General features: G+C 36.2%; 1 protein-coding gene and 1 long non-coding RNA gene across 10 annotated transcripts in view; one reads left to right on the forward strand and one right to left on the reverse strand.

The window, feature by feature from the left end:
• The window catches only part of LOC309609610, a 705,176-nt gene that overhangs the window by 311,783 nt on the left and 368,013 nt on the right, over positions 1 to 25,380 (reverse strand). The gene's annotated exons all lie outside the window — the stretch shown is intronic.
• The window catches only part of SLC16A7 (solute carrier family 16 member 7), a 171,879-nt gene that overhangs the window by 83,265 nt on the left and 63,234 nt on the right, over positions 1 to 25,380 (forward strand). For 7 of the 9 annotated variants that reach the window (XM_082351256.1, XM_082351260.1, XM_082351257.1 and 4 more), the window contains 2 exons: positions 17,816 to 17,947; positions 25,134 to 25,380. In XM_082351256.1, the coding sequence (XP_082207382.1) occupies positions 25,164 to 25,380 (217 nt within the window). In that variant the 5' untranslated portion in view covers positions 17,816 to 17,947; positions 25,134 to 25,163. Of the gene's footprint in view, positions 1 to 17,815; positions 17,948 to 25,133 lie in introns of those variants that run through there. The other 2 variants (XM_082351262.1, XM_082351263.1) reach the window with 2 other exon arrangements.

A 25,380-nucleotide genomic window follows, 5' to 3' on the forward strand; every position in this document is an offset into this window, starting at 1 on the left:
CATTTCTCTCCAATCATATCATGGTGTCATGCTGTCTCTCATTTCTAGGACATACCAACTGGTATTTTTTTTTTGTCATCTAACACTCGCACTCTCAACCCATCTCAGTCCATCCCAGGAGAGGCTCCTGTTCATCTTTCAAGACTCAGCTCACCCAGATCAGATTTACTTCAACTCCTCTTGAGACTGTTTCTTGACTATCACCGTGTAGTCGAGGTTTTCCTCCTCTTAGCCTCATAGAAATCTGAATTTAGCCATCTAATGATGTTTACTGTAATCATCTACTTCATAATTTACCTACTAGATTGATTGAGTTATTTTATAGGTCTGGGACAATATCTTATGTCTTAGTCATCTTTATATTTCCAATGTCTGGCCCATTCTTTGGCATGAAATGAGATGCCCAGTAAATGTTAAGCGAGTGAATGAATGAATGAACCCTGGAAACAAGATATGAAAAACAATGTTCTACTTTGATTTCATCATCAGGGCAGAATTAGAATAAAGGAAGAAGCTTGGTAAGGTTTATCGCTAGGAATAAGAGCTCAGAATAGAAAGAGCTCATTTCCACTTTAATTATCATCTCAGAGAGAGGCAGGATCTGTATTGAAGACCAGACCAGCACAGTTAATACAGCATAAGCAGTGAATCTTATACATTTTAATAATTTTTACTATTTCCATGTGTTTCCCCACAGTGATGATTAGTAATAACCTGAAAAAGAAAGGAGGAATCAAGGAAAAGCAGGTTTAGGGAGACTATCCCACTTTGAGTTCACGACTGCAAAAGTAGAACTTTTACAAAGGACAGAGAGGCAATGGGACATGAAGATTAGAAAACAGGCTGAGTCCCTGGGACCCATAGCCAAGAAAAAGTGAAGCAAGGGAGAAGTGAGTTTGTCCTGAGAGCTTTCAAGAACACTGGGGCTGAGCATCATAGAGCGTGGGGGGCATTTTCCAATATAGTGTTTCCATATAATAGTTAACCAGATTTGAAAAACAACCTTGAACTTTATAGAAATTATATCTAGTCTTATTTCTCTTAGACTGAGAATGAATTATCTTGATTGCTGTTGTGTTTTGGATTGAGAAGAAGGCAGGGAGGAAAGAAGGGGGTTCTTCAACTTCTACTCTCTAGAAGCAAGTAAAACAAGAATTCCTTCACGTTTTACTTTTATCGGCTACAATATTTGCAAACCCTTTTTTGTTTACCCCTACCCCTGGACAAGTATTCTCTATCATAATACCCTGTTTATATTTTTATACAAGGCATCAACCTGTAATTATCTTGTTTATATTTGTAACTTTCTTTTTGCATCTCTTCTTCACTAAAATATATGTCCATGGGTCAGAATTTGTTTTGTTCAGCACTGTAGCCACTGTACTTGGCACATAGCAGGCTTTCAGTTGATATTTATTGAATGTTGACTGAATATGGAGTCAGATTGCTATTAATAATCTCAGTTTTTCTGACTCTTCACCCTTCACTTGACTTCACAAGGACCTTGAATTCTCCGAAAAGTCTCCTACCAAATATTTCTGGGAATCACGTGAGATCAGAGGGAGATCAAATGAGTTTTCCACTACTGTTTCTCACCATTTCTAATGCCCTCAGTGGAAACATTGCCGATAGAAAGGACCTTATTTCCTGATGCCTCCACAGTAAGTAGTTCCCCAGGACCCAAAGCTGGGGTACAGGCTATAATGGCCAAATTGCCCCCTGTCTAAATCTTCACCAAATTTTATCATCTGAATCTTAAACCATCACTGTGTAAAAGCCTCAAAATCTCTCAGGAAAATAGTTGCTTTAGCTTCTGTCTTGAAACTCTGTCCCCTGGAACCTTCAGGCTGGACAGTGTGGGCACCATGCCAACCATCTTGTTTATTGTTTACTCTCTCCTGGGTATCCATACATTCTTTCTCTGCCTATGGCCACATAGCACAACAAATAAAACAAAACAAAATTGTCAATTCATGCAAATAGATTCCTAGAATCATCTTCAGTTCACTAGCTCTGTAAGAATAGTTTGGAACCTCAGTTTTACCTGTTTCAGAACAAACTCTCTGCATAAATAAATATACTGTTCTCCTCTGAATCTAGAAACCTTCATGGCTCATTGCAAACATTTAAAAAAATAGAACTGCTTCAAAAATTGTAGAAAAATTGTTAACATTTTTTCCTAACCAAATTATCTACAATAATAATCTCCCTGTTCACCAGGAGGAGCATACAAACTAGAGCAAGATGCAAGCATGGTGGGGAATGAAGAGGGATGAAGAGTAGTTCTCATTTTGCAGCCCCTTTTAAGGTCAAGTGTGACAGAACATAATATTGCAAATAGTTATTCAACCTACAGCATTTCTTAATCTCTTATATTTGGATGGGGATCTCTCTGTTACTCCTTTGAGAGGGTCAGCTGTGGGAATAACTGGAACCAATGACATTCAGGTCATTTTTTTCTTAGGTCCCTGAGGAACATGGCTTAGTCAGTGCAAACTCCTCCCAGGATAGGGTTAGGTTGAGAGATCTAATTATTACCACTACTTAGAGGGGCCTGCTTAGAACCAGATAGAGTCGTGAGACTCCAGGAATCCCTGAACACAGCTTCATTCCTCAGAGTCCTTGGTGATAAATTTTGTATGTTTGAACCTAACTGAACTGGGTGAAATTAATCCTAGAAATTCCAAAACATTTGACAAGAACTCAGCTGGCCTTTAATAAAGCTTTTTGTGAGACCAAAATTTCTTTATCTAGTTTTATTTAGTCCTTTGTGAATCCTGTACCCCATTTACTGAAATAAATTCAACCTTTTAAACTAAATCCATTGAATAGATCTAAGCTTCATCATTATCTCCAGCTAATGATTCTAGCACCAATGTCTGTTTTAGGATTGCATGAGTAACTAACTACATGTTAGAGTTATTATGTTATATTTAAGGGCTAGTTTATATAATTGAATGTACATGAATTTCTCCATCCTGAGGGCTAGAAGAAGTGAATTATTATTTTTAAAATAGTGTAAAGTTTTTCACATCCTAGAATACTCTGCTGAAGTTACTGGGATAGGCACTATAGAGAATATAACTATGACTTATTTGTGGTTCATGGTCTCAAGATACTTACAGTCCCCTATGCGAGAGAGACGTGAGTAATTTCAAAAACAGAATATAGTATGGTATAATCAAATAGCTTTATTTGAGAATTTAGAGAAGGGAGATTTTCCTTTCTCAGAAATAATTTTATGATTTTATTTTAAAAGGCATTGTTTATTTGTGTGGAAGGAAGTGTGTGATTTCATCACGTGACAATGTAGGAGGGTTGGGTAAGTGGAGAGAAGGTGGATTTCTCGGAAAGAAAGCTTTCTGCACTAAAACAAGTCTGGGAGTTCTTCATTCTACAACTAAAGCAAATTGAAATGCCTGTCAGCATAGTGAATATATTAATAACAAGACTTCGAGAAATTGTGAAATAAATACACCATCTAGTAAAGAATTTCTCAAGTCTTACCTGATTATTTACATGTACTGCCTATAAACATCCCGTGGGATGGGTGTTTCCTGCTATAGTGTTATGCAGCTTAAAACATAGAGAATGGTAAAAATGAGCAAGACAAATTTAATGTAGTCAAATTTTGTAATGCATTAGATTCAAGGCTATGGGGTTCCACTGAAATTTTTGAATGATGGAGTAACCCAATCTGAGGGGTACTTTTTTTTTTTTTTTAATGTAACCACTATTGTATTAATTTTCCTTTAAAAAATTCTTATTGAAGTATAGTTGATTTACAGTATTGTGTATGAGAAGTACTTTTGGGAGATTAATTCTGAAGAGAAGCTTGGTGTATGGAGAGGTGTGGGAGGGAAGGATGGGAAACTGAAGTTGAGAGAGTCCCTTAGGGGACTGTGAGGGGAACAGGGGTGTGAACCATGGTGGTAAAGAAGAGGAGTGGAAAGAAAGACGCATTCAAGAGCTATTAAAGAAGAAAGGCATATGCAAGAAAGGGGAGGAAGAAAGGACTCAGGGTCTTTCAGCCTAGGTACCAGCTCTTATTACAATTAACAGACTTAGGGGCATTCAACATTTCAGTGGGGGCATCCTTCTGAAAATGTCTAGGAAGCTATAAGAAATGAAGAATTATAACTTAGGAAAAGGATTGACACAGGGGATGGAGAATTGGAACACACCAAGTATAAAACATTAGCTGAATTTATAAAGGTAGAAAATATCACGGAGAGCATGTAAAGAGAGAAGAGAGTCAACAATATAACCTTTACGAGAACTTACACATGTTGGACCTGAAGAGAAAAACTAGCCGTGGGAGAATGTGTAGGGATATAGTGAGATAGAAGCCAAAGTCTCAAGTACAAGGTCCAGTGAAGTAATTGCTAAATACCATATAAAATTTTAATGAGATGAGGCCTAGTGGCTTTGGAGATTAGGAAGTCATTGCTCAGCTTTAAGAGAAAATTTATTCAGTGAAGCTTGCAAGAGAAGGTCTTACATTACCAAGGAATTAGGAGTAGGTGGTAAGAAAGAAGAGGTTACAGACAAGGACGGCCCTTGTGTGAAGTTTTGAAGTGAAGATGAAATATAGTGACAGCACAAGAAAAATAGAGGTTCTAGAGAAGGTTATGCTTTCCTACTATTTTTAGGCTTGAGGAGATTAACATTTTGTAAGCGAAAGAAAAAAAAAACAGAAAAGGCATTAATTAAACGTGTGAAAATTATTGGAGCCAAATCCCATATGACAGGCAAGAGAGACTTCATTAACAATGAAGAGAAATGTGATATCGCTTATATGCTGAATCTAAAAAGAAATGTTACAAAAGAACTTACTTACAAAACGGGAACAGACTCACAGACTTAGAGAAGGAGCTTATGGTTACGGGGTGGGGGGGAAGGGGGGAAGGGATAGATTGGGAGTTTGGGGTTGACATGTACACACTGCTATGGAGGCTATGTGTGGGAGGGGATAGGGGGATATATGTGTGCATATGGCTGATTCACTTTGTTGTACACCAGAAACTAACACAGTATTGTGAAGCAATTATACTCCAATAAAGATCTATTAAAAAATAAAAATAAAATGGATAACCAACAAGGACCTACTGTATAGCACAGGGAACTCTGCTCAATATTATGTAACAACCTAGGTGGGAAAAGAATTTGAAAAAGAATAGATACATGTATATGTATCACTGAATCACTTTGCTGTACACCTGAAACTAACACAACATTGTTAATCAACTATACTCCAATATAAAATAAAAAGTTAAAAAAAAAAAGATAAGTAAATGGATAGCACGAGAAAACAAGAGGGATGCCTTTTTCTCTAGGACCCAACTGGAAGGAAAGGTTTGTTTCCAATGGCGGTAAAAGATAAGAATCCCCTTCCTGTTTTTCCCAGGTTTGGAATGTTGGCATTCCTGTGAGCAGAGCAGAAAGGATGGCAGCCTGTGACTCCTCAGCTACTTCCCATGCTGTCTGTCAGACTGGGATGTGTGGGACTGGCAAACAAGAAGTCAGAGAAAGCATCGCACTCTCTTGTGGAGCGTGAAGGAATGTAAAGGAAGTGTTAGGGCAAGGAAGTGAGAACTCTTCATCCAACCTGCAACAAAGTTAGAACAAACCTGAGTGAATGGCCTGGAACAGAATGGTCTGCAGTCAGGCAGGAGCATATCTGGCCTAGGAGAATGAGTTGATGCTAGGATATAAGGGGAAAGGGCAAGGCGGAAACAAAATTAAACTAATAAAATAATTAAAAGGTAGAGAAATTAAATTAGGATCAAGATGATGCTTGGGCTTATTGATATCTTCCCTGCCCAGTTGGCAGCCAAACCTGAAAGAAGGGAGCCTGCAGGCCCTTAGGAGAAAGCTAAGGGGGAGAAAGATGGATGCAGCGTGCAAAGGTGAAACATTTCCCGTAATTTCATTCCTTCTAATTTGGTGTAGTACAGGTGTGTCATCAATTCTCAGAGGACTGTGTTTGTTTGTGTATTTTTGTGGGATTCACAGTGTTGACTAGTACAGTAAGGAAGAGGGAAGGAGAAAGAGGAGTTTTTCTTTTCTCTGTGTTTGGGATGATGCTTCTTTCTGGTGACCTTCTAGAAGTGACAAGCAGGATTGAACCAATTGATTTCTTTTCAGCGGCTCCTGTAGCTCTTATCTAGGTTATATTTAACTTTGGGTTCATTTTTGTTCCAGTCAGCACCAACTTCATTATCGGTGTTCAGTGAATATCATAACAATAACATCCAATTCTAAATACGAGGGCTTGAAATAGCGAATTCTGTGGAGCTTCACAGGGGGGTTTCCTTAGAGAGAACCTTCATGGGGAGTCTTTACAATGTCATAAAACGTGACGAAAGTGATCACTTAAAGCTCTGCCTGTTTCAGCGAGGTTTTATCGATCTTTCATAAGAAATGACTGCAGTTAACATCCCCACGATGTCAGTGTCATAAAATTTATATATAAGTTTGACAAGAGGAATACCTTTTGGCATGTTTGTAAATAGACAACTCATACATTATTAATGATATCTTTAGTGACTATTTAAATTCTATTGAACGTGATATTTTTATCGACAAATATATGATTGACATGATTCCCATTTGGTAGTTGTACGATATAATTTTTTTTATTTAAGTGTATAAAATTTGGCAAATATGGGAACTAAAAACATAAAGTGTATGAATTGAAATATTACATCATTCTTTAAAACATTTAAAATATATAATATGTGAGGTGCTGTTTTCATTCTATCTTTGAAAAATATCTTCATGTGATTTATTGGCAACATTGAACCAAATTGTCCCACTTTTATGGGAACATATCCTGTTAAAGAACATGAAAATGTGCTTCAATATTTATCTTGATAAATAAATGAAAAACTATTCAAATATATACCAGTTCCTTTGAGGATCTTGTACAATAACTTTATGGGAACTAAATTGTGATTTGGGAATTGAATAAAATTCTAAGCACACTTAAGGAACTAATACATGGCCTCTAGAAGCCTCTGTATTTAATTAAACACATGACCCTGTCTGTGTATGTAATGGAATTCCTTCAGATGACTCTTTCAAAAGAACTTTTCTCATTCAGCCCATAGTTTGTAGAATCTTGGAAAACTTGCTCAATTAATGTCTATCTGTTCATTACTTGTTTTTGACCAGCAGTAGATTTTTCCCAGAGAAGGGAAGAAATTTGTATTTCACATGTTAAGAAAGTCTATAAAATAGAACTATGTGTTTTAGTATCATAGAATCAAAAATGAGCTGAAAGGGACCTCAGATAATACTTAATCCTGCTCTGGCTTTTCACAAATAAGGAAACTAAGAGCCAATGTGAATGTCACTTGCTTATAGGGTTACAACACTTTCGTGGCATTTATTATATGTATTTACATTTTCCATGGTATTATATCCTCTACGTGACATAAAGCAAGTTACAAGATATTGGAGTTATTTCAATCACTTGGTCATTTGACATTTCCAACAGTCACTATTCCTTTCTGTCCAAGCTGATAGCACATTTTATAGTGTAATGTTTTGAAGAGTATCTTTTTAATTAGTTGATTTCAGTTAGTGCAAATAGTAACACTCACTTCTCTGCGAGGCTCTAAATATACTGAATTATAGAAAATCTGAGTTTGTTAGAACTTCAGGGACTACACCATTGGTCTCTTTTCTACCCCCACTCCTAAATATTTTTCAAACTGAAAGAATTTACTGGGGTCTGACTTAAGCCTGTAAGAGATTCTAAGAAAAGGTACAAAAGCCACACTGTTGGTTTGGTCTTTTCCTTGCTTTAGTAACCTTTGGATTTAGTTTTTGCCCTGAGGGAGTGTCTTCACTTGAAAAAGTTTTACCAAGCTAAAGATGGGTGGGGGGCTGGGGGATGTGTCTTTCAATCCTGCAAGTCCTGTAATACATGCGTTGTGCCTTTTCTCTTCTCATCCCTGCTTGCAAACAGATCAAATCTATCATGACTTCATTGCCTCTCCTAGTACTTATTAAACAGGGCTAATAACCACTAACTAACGCTGCCAACATTTTTTCTTCTTATCTCTTGTCCCAGAACCCCACCTGCATTGTGTGTATTTTCTGCCTCTTTCAAGATATCATGGGCAAAAGTTTTACCAAATATTCCACCAGCTGTCCATCTCTAAAGCCAATGCCACATATTTTAGGATTTTGTTTTAAACACCCAGCCTCAAATTTTGTTGGGGCTGACAACAACAGATATTTATTTCTTGTTTATGCTACTTGAAGGCTATGGATCAGCTATCACTCTGCTTGTCTCTGGTGGGCTTGGCTGACCTCCAAACATACTCTTATTTTTAGCGATCCAGACTAAAGGGACACGTTCTCAGATTGGAAGGTAAAGACTACAGATGTCAAGTCAAAACATGCAAACACTTTAAGCTCACTCTTGGACATGGACTATACATCATTGGCTTATATTCCATTGACAAAACAAGTCCAAAGTCAGGGGGTACGGAGTATACTTTGCCTGCAAAGAAGCATGACAAGGATGGGTAGGGAGCAAATAATTATGATCAAAAAATAAAATTAAAACTTTAATTCACTTATAAGTGTATAGTAGAAGAAACAACTGATAACTTGACTAGTTTCCTAAGAGTTTCACAGCCCTTCTCTTTGAAGTTTAAATCCTGACTACTAATACCAATTTCTTGAATCCACTGAATGGTTACTCTTCTGTGGGCTCCAGCTTTTGTTTCCTCTTCCTATTTTGGCAAAATTACCAAATTAGCAACTAATTGAGTGTCTCCTGAAGTCTTTGGGAAGCACACAGCTGGAATGGTTGGGGGGCAGAAAACTCAGGCAAGTGAGCACAAGCAAAGCAAGTATTAGGCAAAACACAGGAGGGTGCAGAGGGGGTGGCGATATGAACACTTCAAGCAGTTCATGACTGAAAATTAACATGAAGACAATAGAAAGTGTATAGCTCTTAACTCTGCAAGAGCCTAGTTCAAAACAAATGCTGCAGGTGGACTTAAAAGATAGTTGACATGGTTGAATTTCATTTTCATTGTCTGAAAAATGGAGGTAATAGCTACTAAACAGAATTACAAGAGAATTTATGTTAAAGTATCAACTGTCTTATTCAGTGATGCTTACTTGTAACAAAATAGGTAACAATAAATGTTATTTATATAGGTAATTGGTAATCAGCTAATGTAATTTATATCTAAATTTAAGTGTGGGGACCATCTCGGGGTATATTCTTTACACTTATGCAAGAGCCTCATAATCTCATTTAGGCATAACTAAAAACAAAATGACATAAAACAAACAAAAAGGGAACTTAAAAAATGGAGGTGAGATCTTTAAATAAAATACAGCTTCCAATTTCACTATATAACCTTACATTTTTGAAATGGTCGTAGACTAGTTAAAATTAAAATATTTTTCAAAGTAGTTATAAAACCCCAAACTAGGGCAAATCATTAAATGTATAATATTAACTTAAAGTATTTTATATATCAGGATATTACAGGGGACTTCCCTGGTGGTGCAGTGGTTAAGAATCCACCTGCCAATGCAGGGGACACAGGTTCAAGCCCTGGTACGGGAAGATCCCACATGCCATGGAGCAACTAAGCCCGTGCACCACAACTACTGAGCCTGCGCTCTAGAGCCCGTGAGCCACAACTACTGAGCCCATGTGCCACAACTACTGAAGTCCGCGCGCCTAGAGCCCATGCTCTGCAACAAACAAGAGAAGCCACCGCAATGAGAAGCCGGCGCACCGCAACAAAGAGTAGCCCCCACTCGCCACAAGTAGAGAAAGCCCACGCGCAGCAACAAAAACCCAACACAGCCAAAAATAAATAAATGAATAAAGTATGCAATGTGATAAATCAAAAAAAAAGATATTATAATAGTATTATCCCAAATTTGAATAGAGACATATAATTTTTCTACAATCCTCACCCTTTTACTATGTCCTATTTTTTTTCTTTTTATGTATCATTTTTGTCACATATTTTGAATTTTGCAGACATATGAGCTTTTCATTAAATATTATATAATAAATATTTCCAATGTTATCATTATAATTTTCATAATTATCACTTAATGTACGTATAATGGTTTATCAAGTGGATGACCATAATATATTCACTCACTTTCCAAATTTGGGTCTTTAGGTTGTCTTTAGTTTTCCCATACCATAAACATGATCATTCAAGAGACATAAGGGGCAGCGGTCATAGAATCATGAGGCTACAGCTGACAAAGTGATATGTCATAGATGGAACTGAATATGTTCAGGATTCTGAAAAGAGCAATGGTTCCCAGGTACCTACAGCCGTTCAGTAGGCAGAGGAGTCAATAGACCATGATGGCTCAAGAACTACAGAGAGTTTATTATATTTATTGCAGCCAACACTTGTAGGTGTGTTGGAGGAAGAGTGTAGACCAGCAACTTTTAAACATTAGTGGGCATCAGAATCACCTGGAGGACTTACTAAACTAGTTTGCTGGGTCTCACTTCCAGAGCTTCATTCAGTAAATCTGAGGTCGTACCCCAGAATCTACATTTCTAAAAAGGTACCAGCTTATGATTATGCTGCTAAACGGGGGGCCACACTATGAGAGCTACTCCATAAGATCTGTAAGCAGGGGCCAATTCCTTTTTTACCTTATTTGATTAAAATTTAGCTAGCAGGAAAAAAAGCAGTAGAAAAAAATTATGAAAATCCTATGTAAAATACAAATAGAAGTACCTGCTACAACTCACAACCAAGTTAACAACTAAGGGGATATATTTATATTTGCATAATAAAGTTTTGTGTTTCAGCATTTTTGTAAAGTTTTGAAAAGAAAAATAAGATATACTTATTATGTAACTAAACATTTCAAAAATATATAACTACTTTCCAAAGTCACCTATTAATAGCTTTTCAAGTATTGTTCTAGATAATTTGTATGCAAATAGAAATATATAGACCTAAGTCTTCATGTGTGTATTTAAAATAAATGGAATCATATTTTTTATAGTTTGCTGTTATTGCATTTGTTATACTTTTAACGATATTATATATCAGTGCATATAGATCTACTTCATTCCTTTTACAGTTGTGTAGTACTTTATTATGGATGTGCAGCAATTTACCCATTTTCCTAGTGACTTTCAGTTTGCCACAGTTATAAATGATGTTCCCCTGCACATCCTGTACATGTTTCTTTGCAGAGTTGTGAGAAAGTGCTTATAAGAGAGACATCTTTGGAATTGCTGGGTTCATGACTTTCATGAACGATGTCATCACTACTGCTGTATTAGTTTCCTAGGGCAGCTGTAACAAATTACTACAAACTTGGTGGCTTAAAACAGTAGATATTTATTCTCACACTTCACAAGGTGTCAGCAGGACCACACTCGTTAAAGAGGCTCTAGGGGAGAATTTGCTCCATGCGTTTTCTAGCTGCTGGCACCAGTCAACATTCTGTGGCTTGTGGCTGCATCACTTTCTGCTCTGCCTCATTTTCATATCACTGCCTACTTTCTGTGCCTTCCCTTCTGTGTGTCTGTCTCTAAACTCCCTTTGCCTCTCTCATAAGAATACATGGCATTTAGGGACCACCTGGATAATCCAGGATAAACTCCTCTCTTAAGATCCTTACTTTAACCACATCTTTTGCCCTCTAGGCTGCTATAACAAAACACCATAGACTGAGTGCCTTTCTGGAGGCTTGAAAGTCCAAGATTAAGGTGCTAGCAAATTCGGTGTCTGGTGAGAACCGGCTTCCTGGTTCATAGGTGGCCATCTTCTCATGTCCTCACATGGCAGAAGGGAGCTTTCTTCGGCCTCTTTCATAAGGGCAATAATCCCATTCATGAGGGCTTCACCCTCATGACCTAACTGCCTTCCAAAGGCCCCACCTCCAAATATTATCACACTGGGGATTATGTATCAATTTATGAATTTGGCGGGGGGGGGGAGGGGACACAAACATTTTCAGTCTGTAGCATTCCCTATCTGGTCTTCTAAAATTCATGTCCTTCGCACACACAAAATATATTCATTCCATCCCAATAGTCCCAAAGATCTTAACTCGTTCCAGATTCAACTCAGATTCTGAAGTCCAAAGTCTCATTTGTATCATCTAAATCAGATATGGGTGAGACTTAATGTATGGTTCATTCCGAGGCAAATTCCTCTCCATCTGTGAACCTGTGAAATTTTCCAAATATAATGGTGAGACAGGCATAGGAGAGACATTCCCATTCCAAAAGGGAGAAATGGGAAAGTAGAAAGGGGTAACAGGTCCCAAGTAAGTTCAAATTCCAACATTAAACCTTAAGGATCAAGAATGATCTTTGTCTGGATGCTCTACCTTCTGGACCCACTGGGGCTTCAGTCTCACCCACGCAGCACTCACGGGTCTTAGTTCCCTGGCTATGACTCTCCTGGGTATGGAATCGCATTCCAATGATCTTAAGAACAGCTCCGTCCCCAGGGTACACTGGGCATCCCCCTAGTTGGGGCTTTCTGTAGTAGCCCCACCCCTGCAGTTCTCTGCCTGGGCTCTGCCCCTGCAGGATGGGCTCTTGTACCCATAGCTCTCCCTGAGTGAGAGCTCTGCCAGGCATCTTTTGGAATCTAGGTGGATTCAGCTATGCCCCCATGGCTCTTGCACTCTGTACACTGGCAGAGATGATGGGGGAGTGTGGACACTGCCAACGTTTGCCGCCTGTGTCTTCCATAGGGGTGGCCACCATGACACCAAACCACAGCCCATTGGATCTGCACCTGAGGCAGCCAAGGAGCACAGAGCTGGAGTGCGGAGAGCAGAGCCCATGTTGTGAGGCAGCACCTGGCAGCACACCCCAATGTCCCATAGGTTCAGGCAGCCCCTCCTTTGAATCCACTGTGCCCTTGGAGCCCTTTTACTCTGGGCCTGTGATGGGAGGGGCAGCCCTGATGATTTCTGAATTATCTTTGGGGTTATTCTTCCATTGTTTTCCACAATAGCTCCTGCTTCTGCTGAGATGGCCGACTAATCTTATCAAATGGTGTTTTGTCCATACACTGAATTTCTTCCAATCATATATGCTCATTCTGTTCAATATGGATGGGCTGAGAGTTGTTCAAATCTTTAAGCTCTGATTAACAATTCTGTCCTTTTTTCATTTCTCTCTTCTCTCATTTTACTGTAAGGCGTCAGGAGGAACCAAGGACACTCCTTCAATGCTTTGCTTAGAAATAGCTTCAGCTAAATATCCAATTTCATTACTCACAGTTCGACACTAGAACTCGAAGATGAACACAATTCAGCCAAGTTTTTTGCCTCTTTATAATGAAGATCGCCTTTCCCCCATTATCCTGTAACATATTCCTCATTTCCGTCTGAGACCTCATCAGAATGACCTTTACCCTCTATAGTTCTACCAACATTCTGTTCAGGATTACTTAGGAAAGCTGAGGTTTTCTCTATAGCTCTCCTCTTTTCTTTCTTGGCTCTCACCAGAATTGCCCTTAATGATCGGTCCACTTATGGCCGTAGCCTTTTTCTAGCATGCACCTCAGAACTTCTCCAGCTTCTACCCATTACCCAGTTCCAAAGCCATTTCCACATTCTTAGGTATTTGCTGTAACAGCACCCCATTCCCAGTACCAACTTTTATCTTAATCTGTTAGGGACGCTATAACAGAATACTATAGACTAGGTGACTTATAAATAACAGAAATGTAGTTCTCACAGTTATGGGGGTTGGGAAGTCCAAGATCAAGGTGCCAGCAGATTCAGTGTCTGGTTGGGTCCTCTTCCTTATTTTTAGACATCGTCTTTCAATGTATCCTCAGTTGGTGGAAGGGGCAAGGGAGCTCTCTGGGGTCTCATTTACAAAGGCACTAATCCCATTCATGAGGGCTTCATTCTGATGACCTAATTGCCTCCCAAAGGCCCCACCTTCAAGTATCATTAGGTATCAACGTATGAATTTTTGGGAGGGTGGGGGTGGAATATAAGCATTCAGTCTATAGGATCACATAAGGTATATTACAGGTCCTGGAAATTAGGACATGGACATATCTTTTTGAGGGCCACTATTCAGCTCACTACAACTGCTTTTACACAATTCTAAAAGTATAGTATTATAAATCAGAGGAATTGTCTGATATGGGATATTCATTCAATTCTTCATAAATAATTAGGTGCTGGTTCATATTATTTTGTCTAATTCTCCCATTACAAAAACATCTTTAGTTAGTTTGACCCTTGTTATCAGTTAGCATTCTCAGAATCCTTTAACTACAGCACTAGTTTACACCTAAAAATAGGTTTTGTGTTACTGACATTTTGGGGGCTATGCACTATTGATATCTCTGCTGTCTAGTTGTCAAAGTAAATCAGTCGGTAGGATGTAAAAGGTGGCCCACTTTGAAGAATAAAATAACCTCCCAGGATTAGATTCCAATTTTAATTCAATTACATGTTGGAAAAGAAAAGAGTTGGTTCAGTTTAATTCCCATTATAAAACTGAGTGAGTTGTCACCATTTAAACATTGTACATTAATTTGATGTTACTGTATCCTTTGTATAAGAAAGAGGGAATGGAGAGCAAAAAGACCAGTTCATTATTCTCTAAGGAACGTACTAATTCCTATAGGTGAAAACATAGTTCACTTTATAGGTAGGATGTGAAGAACAACTCATGCTTTATCTATAGGCTACCTAAAAGAATTTATAGTGAAGGCAATAGTCTCCAAACATCTATTGATTTAATTTGGGACTTAGTTTGCTAAGTACATTATTTCTGGGCTATTTTGAAGCATAAACTTCTGGATTGCTTAGATTGTTGATAAGGGTTCATAAAATTGATACAGCCTGGGGCTTCCCTGGTGGCGCAGTGGTTGAGAATCTGCCTGCCAATGCAGGGGACACGGGTTCGAGCCCTGGTCTGGGAGGATCCCACATGCCGCAGTGCAACTGGGCCCGTGAGCCACAATTACTGAGCCTGCGCGTCTGGAGCCTGTGCTCCGCAACAAGAGAGGCCGCGATAGTGAGAGGCCAGCGCACTGCGATGAAGAGTGGCCCCCACTTGCCACAACTAGAGAAAGCCCTTGCACAGAAACGAAGACCCAACACAGCCATAAATAAAAAAAAAAAAAAAAAAATTGATACAGCCTGGTTAGATTTAGGAAGTTGAAGAATTATTATTCACGAAGTATATAAAGGCACATTCTGATATTCTGTACAACTGAATGAGAAAAGGGCCTTGAATATCGCACTAGGATCTAAGCATTGACCATCACTTCAATAGTTACTTTACTCCTTTGTCCTACACCTTCTTCTCCATAGATTAATCAACCCATATTGATTTCTAGAAGGGAAGGCACAATTCTTGGGCTTCAGCACATCCTACCACATGAAGTTTTTGAAAAACACTTGAAGTAGACAGATGTTTTCGGGAGTCATCAAGCCACCTTTTTGTTAACAACAATGATATATTATAGTCTATATACTCAAAAACGTTATAGAAAGGACATGTAAATAAGCTGGAATAACGATCCATTTTCTAAAGACTTTGAAGGATAGTTGGCGTTTAGTATTCCAAAGAACAGGTATTTGAATTCTGATGGACAAGACAGACAAGGATATGTGCAAGAATAGAAATTTGGGAATTCACCATAAAAATAAAACAGAAGGAGTATATTTATAAGCAGAAAGAGCAGCCTCCAAGTTGGTGTGTTAAGGTGGAATCAGTAACAATGGGCCTAACAGAAAGATATTAGTCATGGTATCAGTGTGATCACTTACTGAATATTACACTTTGGAAAAATCACTTCTTACCTCCGATTCCTTATGCTCTTATCTATAAATGTGATTAAAAATACCACTTCCTCTTAGTTCGTGGGATTATGATAACTAATGGAATCTTTTAAAAAAATTGAAAGCTCTAAAGCATTTTTTAAGCTCCCTGTTATAAGTAAAACCCATCATAAAACATGTGGCATATATGTGAATTGCTAAGAAACCAAACTATTGATAGCTGATACCACAGCCCAGCTTCTAGCTATAGTAATTAACACTGCTTTTGTAGGGGAGAATAAGCTTTAAGCTTTATGCCTACCTGGACTCAGTCTCCAAAATAGTTTTTTTCCTGAATTAAAGGAAAGCTTTCCTATATTAAGGATTGTTGTTTCTTCTATTGGTTTTTTCATCAGACACACAAATTTTAAAACACTGACTTTCATTTTTAAAACTAAGGACCAATATATGCACTGTCCAAGTTTATTTGCTTAAATGTGTATAAAGATATGATAGTTTAATAAGTATTGAGAAAGAGATGTCAAATAGATAAATATAGTTATAACTATCACAGAGGATTCCTGGATTATTGGTCAATTTGTTGAAAAAAGCTCTGGATATGGGTTGGTCTTTCTGGAGGAAACTAGACCAGTCAGGTTAAAGCTCTGTGACAATTTTGTAGAAATGTTGGTGAGCATTTAAAATGTGGCCTTGTCATGTTCTCTTGTTCTGGCCCCTATGCTGACCTCCATGAACCATGATGATAATTAAGCATAGATGGAGGGTCAGAGCCCAGTTGTCAGGAATGCCTGAGGCTTTCCTCTGAGGCTTTGCCCTAAACTCCAGGCAGCTCTCTCTGCCAGAGGAAACTGACAGAAAATGTATTTCCTCCAAATATATGAAGGGTTTTCTGCATTTGGATGGGCCGGTTACTTGTGGTAGGGTGGAGCTGCCACCCTTGAATTACTCGGCTTAAAAAAGTCACAAAGGCTCCCAAGCCTCTTGGTAGGTCCAGAGCAGATGTAAGCCTCTTCTCCCTGCTGTTATCCCAGATGTAGGAGACCTACTGAGTGTGAACTCTCCATTCCTAGCATAAGTTAAAACTTTAATTCTGGCCTTATCTATTTCTCAGATTTTATCCATGACTTTCTAATTCCACTACTAATCTTCATTCTAATACCCACCCTCAGTTTCTCACTGACTAGGCAACTAGATCACAGACTTTCCTCATCCTCTCATACAAACCTCATTTGGCCTGGTGGTTGCATCGCCTTCAACACTTTAGTATAGGTGGCCCTGGATGCAAGGCAGGCAACTGGGTATTTAACTGACAGAGTTAATTTTTCCTTAGCTTTGATCTAGGCAAAGAATGCTTGACCCAAGCAAAATAAACCCTAAGTACTAGCATCTATATACTCAGTACCAGATTTAAGTTGAAATAAAGGCATTTGATGTATTAGGGAGATTTATTAGCATATTCATCTATCACCCAGATCAGATTAGGACATTTGATTTCTAAATCATAAGATTTCTAAAATACTTTTTGTTTCATTTTCATAACTCAATGTGTCTCATTGTAAGACATGTATATTATTGATAGTATTTCTAATAATTCTCTTTTAAATTTTATATTTATTTTCATTGTCAATAGATATTTTATTTAGTTGAATTTTAGAGCAAATTATTTAAATGAGTATAGGGAATTATTTGAGTGACAGCTAATGAATGCCAATAAATTTCCTTCTCACAATGGTAGATATGTAATTTACCATTATTTATTTTAAAAAAAACTAATCTTCATTTCATACTTCTAATTTTTTTTCTCCTGTACACATTTCATCATTTTGTTCATACCTAATAATTCTATCAATAGATTGACAAATATATATGCACATATATATTTATATATATATTCAATTTTGTTAATTATTAAAACAGGGTCAAAATTTATTGGATGAATTAAAGGTAGTGACTCTAATGAGGCTTCTGGACCTCAGTTAAACATGTATCCCCTGTTTTTCTATTTCTTTAGATAATCCAGAGTCTGCTCTACCTCTCTTCCTTTGTATTGCCTTCAAATATCACACTTCAAGCAATAGTGACAAAGCTTAACAATATCACACAGAATCCAAAGAAATCTGTTCAAGCGAGCATCTGTCAACAGGTAAAATTATACTTTTCACTCTGTTTTTCTTGATTATGCCCACAAATAAAAGGAACAAGACACGACAGCCATAAGTTGTATAAAATATTACAGAATTGTGCACAGGAAAATAACGTGAGGCCAATGAGTGTATATGAATTGGGTCTGAACTATTGGTTAACTCAAGAGTTGTTAATAATGAACAGGTGATAATCTTGGAAGTGGAATTTTTCAAGGGTTAATTGATTTTTGTCAACTTTGCAATGATTCAGCTAAGAGAGCGTAAGATGTCAATTTAAATGGAAGAAACAAGACAGCTGGAGATAAGGAAGCGAAGAGGTATCTGAGTGGTGACTTGCAACCAGGAGGATGCAATTATAATTAAAATCAAGTAAATATGCTGGAGAAGGAGTATAAAAGATCATATACTGAGATAAACTGGTGAACTATGAAAACATAATACAAAAAACAAAGTATTGAGGACAAAATAACTCCATCATATAATGCTTTTCTAAAGGGCACTTCACTTTTCTATGAGCATAGATTTCTGTCTATAAAATGGAAATCCCAACATTAACCTAGCTTGTTAGTAAATTTCAATATTAATAGTAATAACATGATTTGAATATTAGTAAACTTCAATATTTATATTGATATAATGATTTTAAAATAATGGATTTAAGATTATTTAGAAATGTTATTTATGATTTGTGAAATGGCTGAAAAATAAATCATCCAGTTGTATTTCTAAGTGTTTGCTCTAGAATATAGAGGTGATAAAAGCTACAATAGTTTAAAATCATAAATTAATAATGAAAGATGTTTTAGATTCCTTTATGCAAGCGGGAAAATTGCAGAATGAGGACTTTAAACCTCATGGTAGTTTTTACACTCTGATAATACAACAAAAAGTAGTTTACCCCTTACAAGTGCCATTTGGTATTTCTTTAGTATTATTCTAGATTTATTTGATTTCCACACAATAAGAAATTTGACTACTTTAAAAATATAGTAACAAAATTCAATAGTATATAAATTCAGATTATTTAGACAACTTTCAAAGACCGAGTGCTATTTTCAGCTGGTTTAACCAATACTTACAATCTGTCTCTTTCCTTCTCTGTCTTCCTTAAGTATTATACTTTTTAAAAGATGCTATTTCCAGTGCTCATATGCTGTAAATCTATCATGTTGGATTAACTGATGACCAAAGAGAAACCAAATTACATAGATAGATGATAGGTAGATAGATAGATAGATATAGATAGACAAATTTTTGTTGTTCCCAATAAAGCAAAAATGATTACAAAAGCAGACCATAAACATTCTGAAGACATTCAAATCTTTTCAAAATCATTCTTTGACAGGGTACAGTGTTTTGGATCGATCTGAACAATTGGCATCTGTAGAATATTAATGAGCTTGCAGAAGTGTCCCTGCTCTGATGTGTCCATTTTTGAATAGGATCTACACTGTGTGCATTATTTGTCTGTGGTGAAAGCTTTTCATTTGACCATAATGCTATAGTTTTCCTGACATTTTGGGTAGGTTTCTAACATATAAATGTATCCATGGAGAGAATTTTTCAAGTTATTTTCTTACAGTCTTGAAAATCATCTTTGACTCTTTTGACCCATAAGAATATTTTAGATATGCAGAGAGGACATAATAAAAAATACCTAGGTTTTTTTTTTTTTTTTTGCTTGTTTCCTCTTCTAAATACATTAACCAAGAGTATTGTTTCTAATTCTATTTATGTAATTTTAAGAGTCAGCAGTGATTAGTGAAATCCAGTCCCTGACATTATTGTTTTACTTGGGTCTAGTTTCTAATATTTCCTGAGCTTTAGTATTATTTAAAAGATAGGGACAGCATCTTATAGGGCTTTTGTGGAAATTTAACTGAGCAAATAAATATTTAATAAGCACTTAGCATAAGTACTCAATATTTGAGTCAGAGATCCCTTTATTCATTTTTGTATACCTATAGATTAGGTTATAGGTTAATTAGATTATAATACATTTAAATCAGTAAGGTAAGAGACAAGCAATTTGAACTTTTGAAACTATTCCATCTAGTTAATGTCACTATATCTAGAGCCATATTGTCTGTGTGTATGTAGTCAGAGAGAAGTAACTTGTTATCTTGCTTTTATTGTATCTTCTTGGAAAAATAAAATGGATTTGCCTTCCCTCTACCATTTAAAACTTTTTAAATTATACAACATTTCTATTCACAGTCCTTAATAAAATGGTAGATGCCTTTGTCATTTCTAGCCCAAATTCTGAAACAATAATTTGAGGTGGCTTTCCAAACAGCACTTCTAAATGTATGGGTATAAAAACAGGTGTAAATAGATATAAAAAGAAAAAACGGGAGGGAGAAGATACTTTCTCTGTAAACCATGGTGGCAACTGAAGATTTTATTTGATAGTATTTTATTCTGGTTTATACTTTTGCATTTTCCATATTTTGTAAAAATTGGAATGCGCCACCTATCTAACCAAAAAAAAAAAAAGAACTTAAAGACAATTAATAAAAAATAATATTGAAAAAGGAGTATACACGATTAGATCTATACAATCTATATGATCACAATATTATTTAAATTCATCACAAATATAGGAATATAGAAAAATAATGAAAAGAGATATGCAAAATTACTAATAATATTGTGTAAGGATAGTGTGATTATGTACAATTTCTTTCTTTTCTTGGTTTTCTAATGGTATTCTATTACAGGGATCAGCAAACTATAAGCCTTGGTCTAATTTGTAAATAAAAGTTTATTGGAACAGCCACACCCATTTTTTTTTTTTAGTATTGTCTGTGGCTGCTTTTGCACTAAAACTATTAAGATGAGTAGTTATGAGAGAGACCATACAGCCTGCAGAGCCTAAAATATTTATTATCTCACCCATTACAGGAAATGTTTGCTGATTCTTGCTTTATAACTATATCAGTGTTATAAAGTGAATAAAATAAAATAAAATGTAATTGTTGATCTAATTCAAAAGTAGAATAGAACCTTTACCACAATTATCCAAAAGGAGAAATAAAAGAAGGCAATAGAAGAAGCCAATAGATATGCCAAAAACCTATGCCAGGATCATTCCATTCCTTGGTTCAGCATTAAACTGGAAGGAAAATCCAGAACTATAAGTATCAGTTAATGAGATCAGGACAAACAAATGGTGATTAAGTACTCAAAATCCTAGTCAGAGCAATTAGGCAAGAAAAAGAAATCAACATCCAAATTTAAATGGAAGAAGTAAAATTGTCTGTTTGCAGATGACTTGACCTTATATTATAGAAAACCCTAAAGACTCCACCAAAAAACGGTTAGAACTAATCGACAAATTCAGTAAAGCTGCAGGATACAAAACCAATATACAAAAATCAATTGTGTTTCTAAGCACTAACAATGAATTATTGGAGAGAGAAATTAAGAAAACAATTTCATTTACAATAGCATCAGAAAAAATAAAATACTTAAGAATACATTTAACCAAATAGGTGAAAGATCTATACACTGAAAATTATAACACTGATGAGAGAAATTGAAGAAGACAGAAATAAATGGAAGGATATTCCGTGCTCATTGATTGGAAGAATTAATATTGTTAAAATGTTCATACTACCCAAAGCAATCTACAGATTCAATGCAATCCTTATCAAAATTCCAATGACATTTTTTGCAGAAATAGAACAATCAATCCTAAAGTTCGTATGGAACCACAAAAGGCCCCGAGTAGCCAAGCAATCTTGAGAAAGAACAGTAAAGCTGGAGGTATCACACTTCCTGATTTCTAACTCTATTACCAAACCAATAAAAACAGTGTGGTATCGTCATAAAAACAGACACATAGATCAGTGAAACAGAATAGAGAGCCAAGAAATAAATCCATGTATTTTGTCAATCAATTTTTTGACAAAGGTGCCAAGAATATACAATGGGGAAAAGATAGTGTCTTAAATAAATGGTGCTGGGAAAATTGGTTATCCACATGCAAAAGAATGAAACTGAACCCCCATCTTACACTATACACAAAAATCAACTCAAAATAGATTAAAGACTTGAACATGACCTGAAACCATAAAATTCCTAGAAGAAAATATAGGGGGTAAGCTCCTTAACATTGGCCTTGCTGATGATTTTTTTGGATTTAACATCAAAAAGCAAAGGCAACACACGCAAAAATAAATAAGTGAGACTACTAAACTAAAACTAAACTAAAAACTTTCTGCACAGCAAATTGTCCACAAAATGAAAAGGCAGCCTATGAAATGGGAAAAAATACTTGTAAACCACATATCCAATAAGAGGTTAATATCTAAAATATACAAGGAACTCATACAACTCAATAGCATAAAACACAAATAACCCAATTTTAAAATGGACAAAGGACCTGAATAGATATTTTTCTAAACGAGATATATAAAAGGCCAACAGGTACATGAAAAGGTGCTTAACGTCACTAATCATTAGGGAAATAAAAGTCAAAACCAAAATGAGATATTACCTCATACCTGTTAGAATGGCTATTATCAAAAAGACAAGCAATAGCAAATACTGGCAAGAATGTAGAGAAAACAGAAGACTTTTATGCTGTTGGTGGGAGTGTAAACTGTTTCAGCCTCTATGGAAAAAAGTATGGAGGTTCTTCAAAAAATTAAAAATAGAACTACCATATGATTGAGCAGTTCTACTTCTGGGTACATATACAAAGGAAAGGGAATCATTATCTCAAAGAGATATCTGTATTCCCATGTTTACTGAAGCATTACTCACAGTAGCCAAGATATGGAAACAACCTAAGTGCCCATTGACAGATGAATGGATAAAGAAATGTATACACACACACACACACACACAATGGAATATTATTCAGCTTTAAAAAATGATGAAATTCTGCCATTTGGGACAACATGGATGAACCTGGAGAGCATTATGCTAAGTGAAATAAGCTAGACAGAGAAAGACAAATTCTACATAATAACACTGTAGAGATGGAGAGAGGACGGTAAAAGTGTACAAACTTTCAGTTATAAGTTGAATAAGTTCTCAGGATCTAATGTGTAATATGGTAACTATAGTTGATAATATTGTGCTGTATAATTGAGATTTGCTAAGAAAGTAGAATATAAAGTGTTCATACCAAAAAAAGTAAATATGTGGGGTGATAGATGTATTGATTAACTTGATTGTGGGAATCCTTTCATAATGTATATGTATATCAAATCATGTTACACATTAAATATATTACACTTTTATTTGTCAATTATACCTCAGTAGAGCTGAAAAAACTCAAGAAAAAAAATGTGATTAAAGCTGAATGTCTGAGAACTTCCTTGCAGATATGCCTGACTCACATAATGTAAAATAAACATTTTAATCTTCAGCCCTGTTATCTGTTAATTGCAGATTATATCGATTTCCCTTCATCTATGAAATACTGTAAAATATTATGTTAAAAAGGCTTAAGTATATTTGCCAAAATTAACATTCAGAAAAAGAGTGAAGGTAATAGTTGTCCATATTGTTACTTCCATTCTAATACTCATCATCATCGTATTTATTCTAGGGAAACAGTGCTCTACCTATTTTAAGTTTCATTTTTATCATTTTGCCTGTATGAGTTTCTGAAGGCAAAGTCCTTGGCTAGAACTATGGACAAATTAGAAAACTTTAAAGAATGTTTTCACTCAAAATCTGGAAGGGGCATATAGAAGATCACCAAAAATATCTTAGACACAGTTTGACATCAAACAAAAATTAAACCTCTGTGTCTGTTCATAGATACCTGTTTAGTTTTTGGTAGGTCTCCTGAATTAGTGGCAAATTTAGCTTTTATTTGCTTATTTTCTATATTGTCTTACCAACAGACAAGCGTTTCCTTTTTCCTCTACATTCCAATTGAAAAATATTCACAAATGGAATGAGAGTAGTAAAAGGAAGATGCTGAGAAATATTGGCGATTACAGCTAAAGGCCAAGCAAGCAGCATCGCTCTACAAAGAAACACTGATGTTAGGGAACCAAGATTTTTTAAATTTAATTTCAGTTGTATTAAGCTATATGTGATCATTTCTTCCACAAGAGAGTGGGTGCTCTATACCATAAAGCTAGCAGTTAAGTGTTCCTAGGCATATCCAAAAAGAAAGTCCCTTTCTTTGAATAAAAATAACATACCATCCATTTGATTGGGAGCATATCATTGCTACGAAGAATTCATAAAATGTATCATTCATAAAATGATAGGTATCACCAGTTTTGGAAGTGCATTAAAATTAATTCATTAGAATCACACAATTTCTAATCCTATAATTTTAGAAAATAGATCTCTGCTAAAATGTCTTTAAGTATTGTCAATTATTAAAAGTGGAGGACTTCCCTGGTGGCTCAGTGGTTAAGAATCCTCCTGCCAATACAGGGGACACGGGTTTGAGCCCTGGTCCAGGAACATCCCACATGCCACAGAGCAACTAAGCCTGTGCGCCACAACTACTGAGCCTGAGCTCTAGAGCCCACGAGCCACAACTACTGAGCCCACGTGCCACAACTACTGAAGCCCGTGCCCCTAGAGCCCACACTCCACAACAGGAGAAGCCACCGCAATGAGAAGCCTGCACACTGCAACAAAGAGTAGCCCCCACCCACCACAACTAGAGAAAGCCCGTGCACAGCAACGAAGACCCGATGCAGCCAAAAATAAATAAATAAATTTTTTTTTTTTAAGTGGAAAAATTCTAAAATATGCTTACTATTTAATTCTGTAAAATTCATCAGATGTAATATAAGGTCCTTTTAACCTTTGTATAGAAAATCTTAAATGTTTTGGATTAAGAAATTATTCTAAGTGATGACAGCTCCATTTGTCTTAGAAATCAGATTGAGATAGCTCTTGTTTTTTGGTTGGTACTTTAGTATAATCTGAATTCTCAACTTCTCTTTGAGTAATTGTTTCCATAAACAAAATGCTTTCAATTTTTAACCCGTAACAAAGTTACATACGTCACTCCAACTTTTTGGTTAATTTTCTGATAACTTTCTGAGTACCAGAGTATTAAAAAATATTTATGAAAAAATTACATAGTTGTAGTTAATAGAATAAAAATATTATAATAATATTATTTTGATAACTACCAAGAGTGATTTATGAAAATGGAAATATGGCTTAAACTATTATTTCATTTTTTTAATGCAGGTTACTTGAATTTCAAGTAGAGGAGTGGAAATGCCACCCCCAGCAGTCTCCCCACCGCTACATCCACCTCCTGATGGAGGATGGGGCTGGGTAGTGGTTGGAGCAGCTTTTATCTCCATTGGATTTTCATATGCATTTCCCAAAGCTGTCACAGTTTTCTTCAAAGAAATTCAGCTAATATTCAACGCTACCTACAGTGAAATAGCATGGATATCATCCACTATGCTAGCTGTTATGTACGCAGGAG

The sequence above is a fragment of the Balaenoptera borealis genome (genome assembly GCF_965194805.1).
Source record: "Balaenoptera borealis genome assembly, chromosome: 13".
Classification (NCBI taxonomy): Eukaryota; Metazoa; Chordata; class Mammalia; order Artiodactyla; family Balaenopteridae; genus Balaenoptera; species Balaenoptera borealis.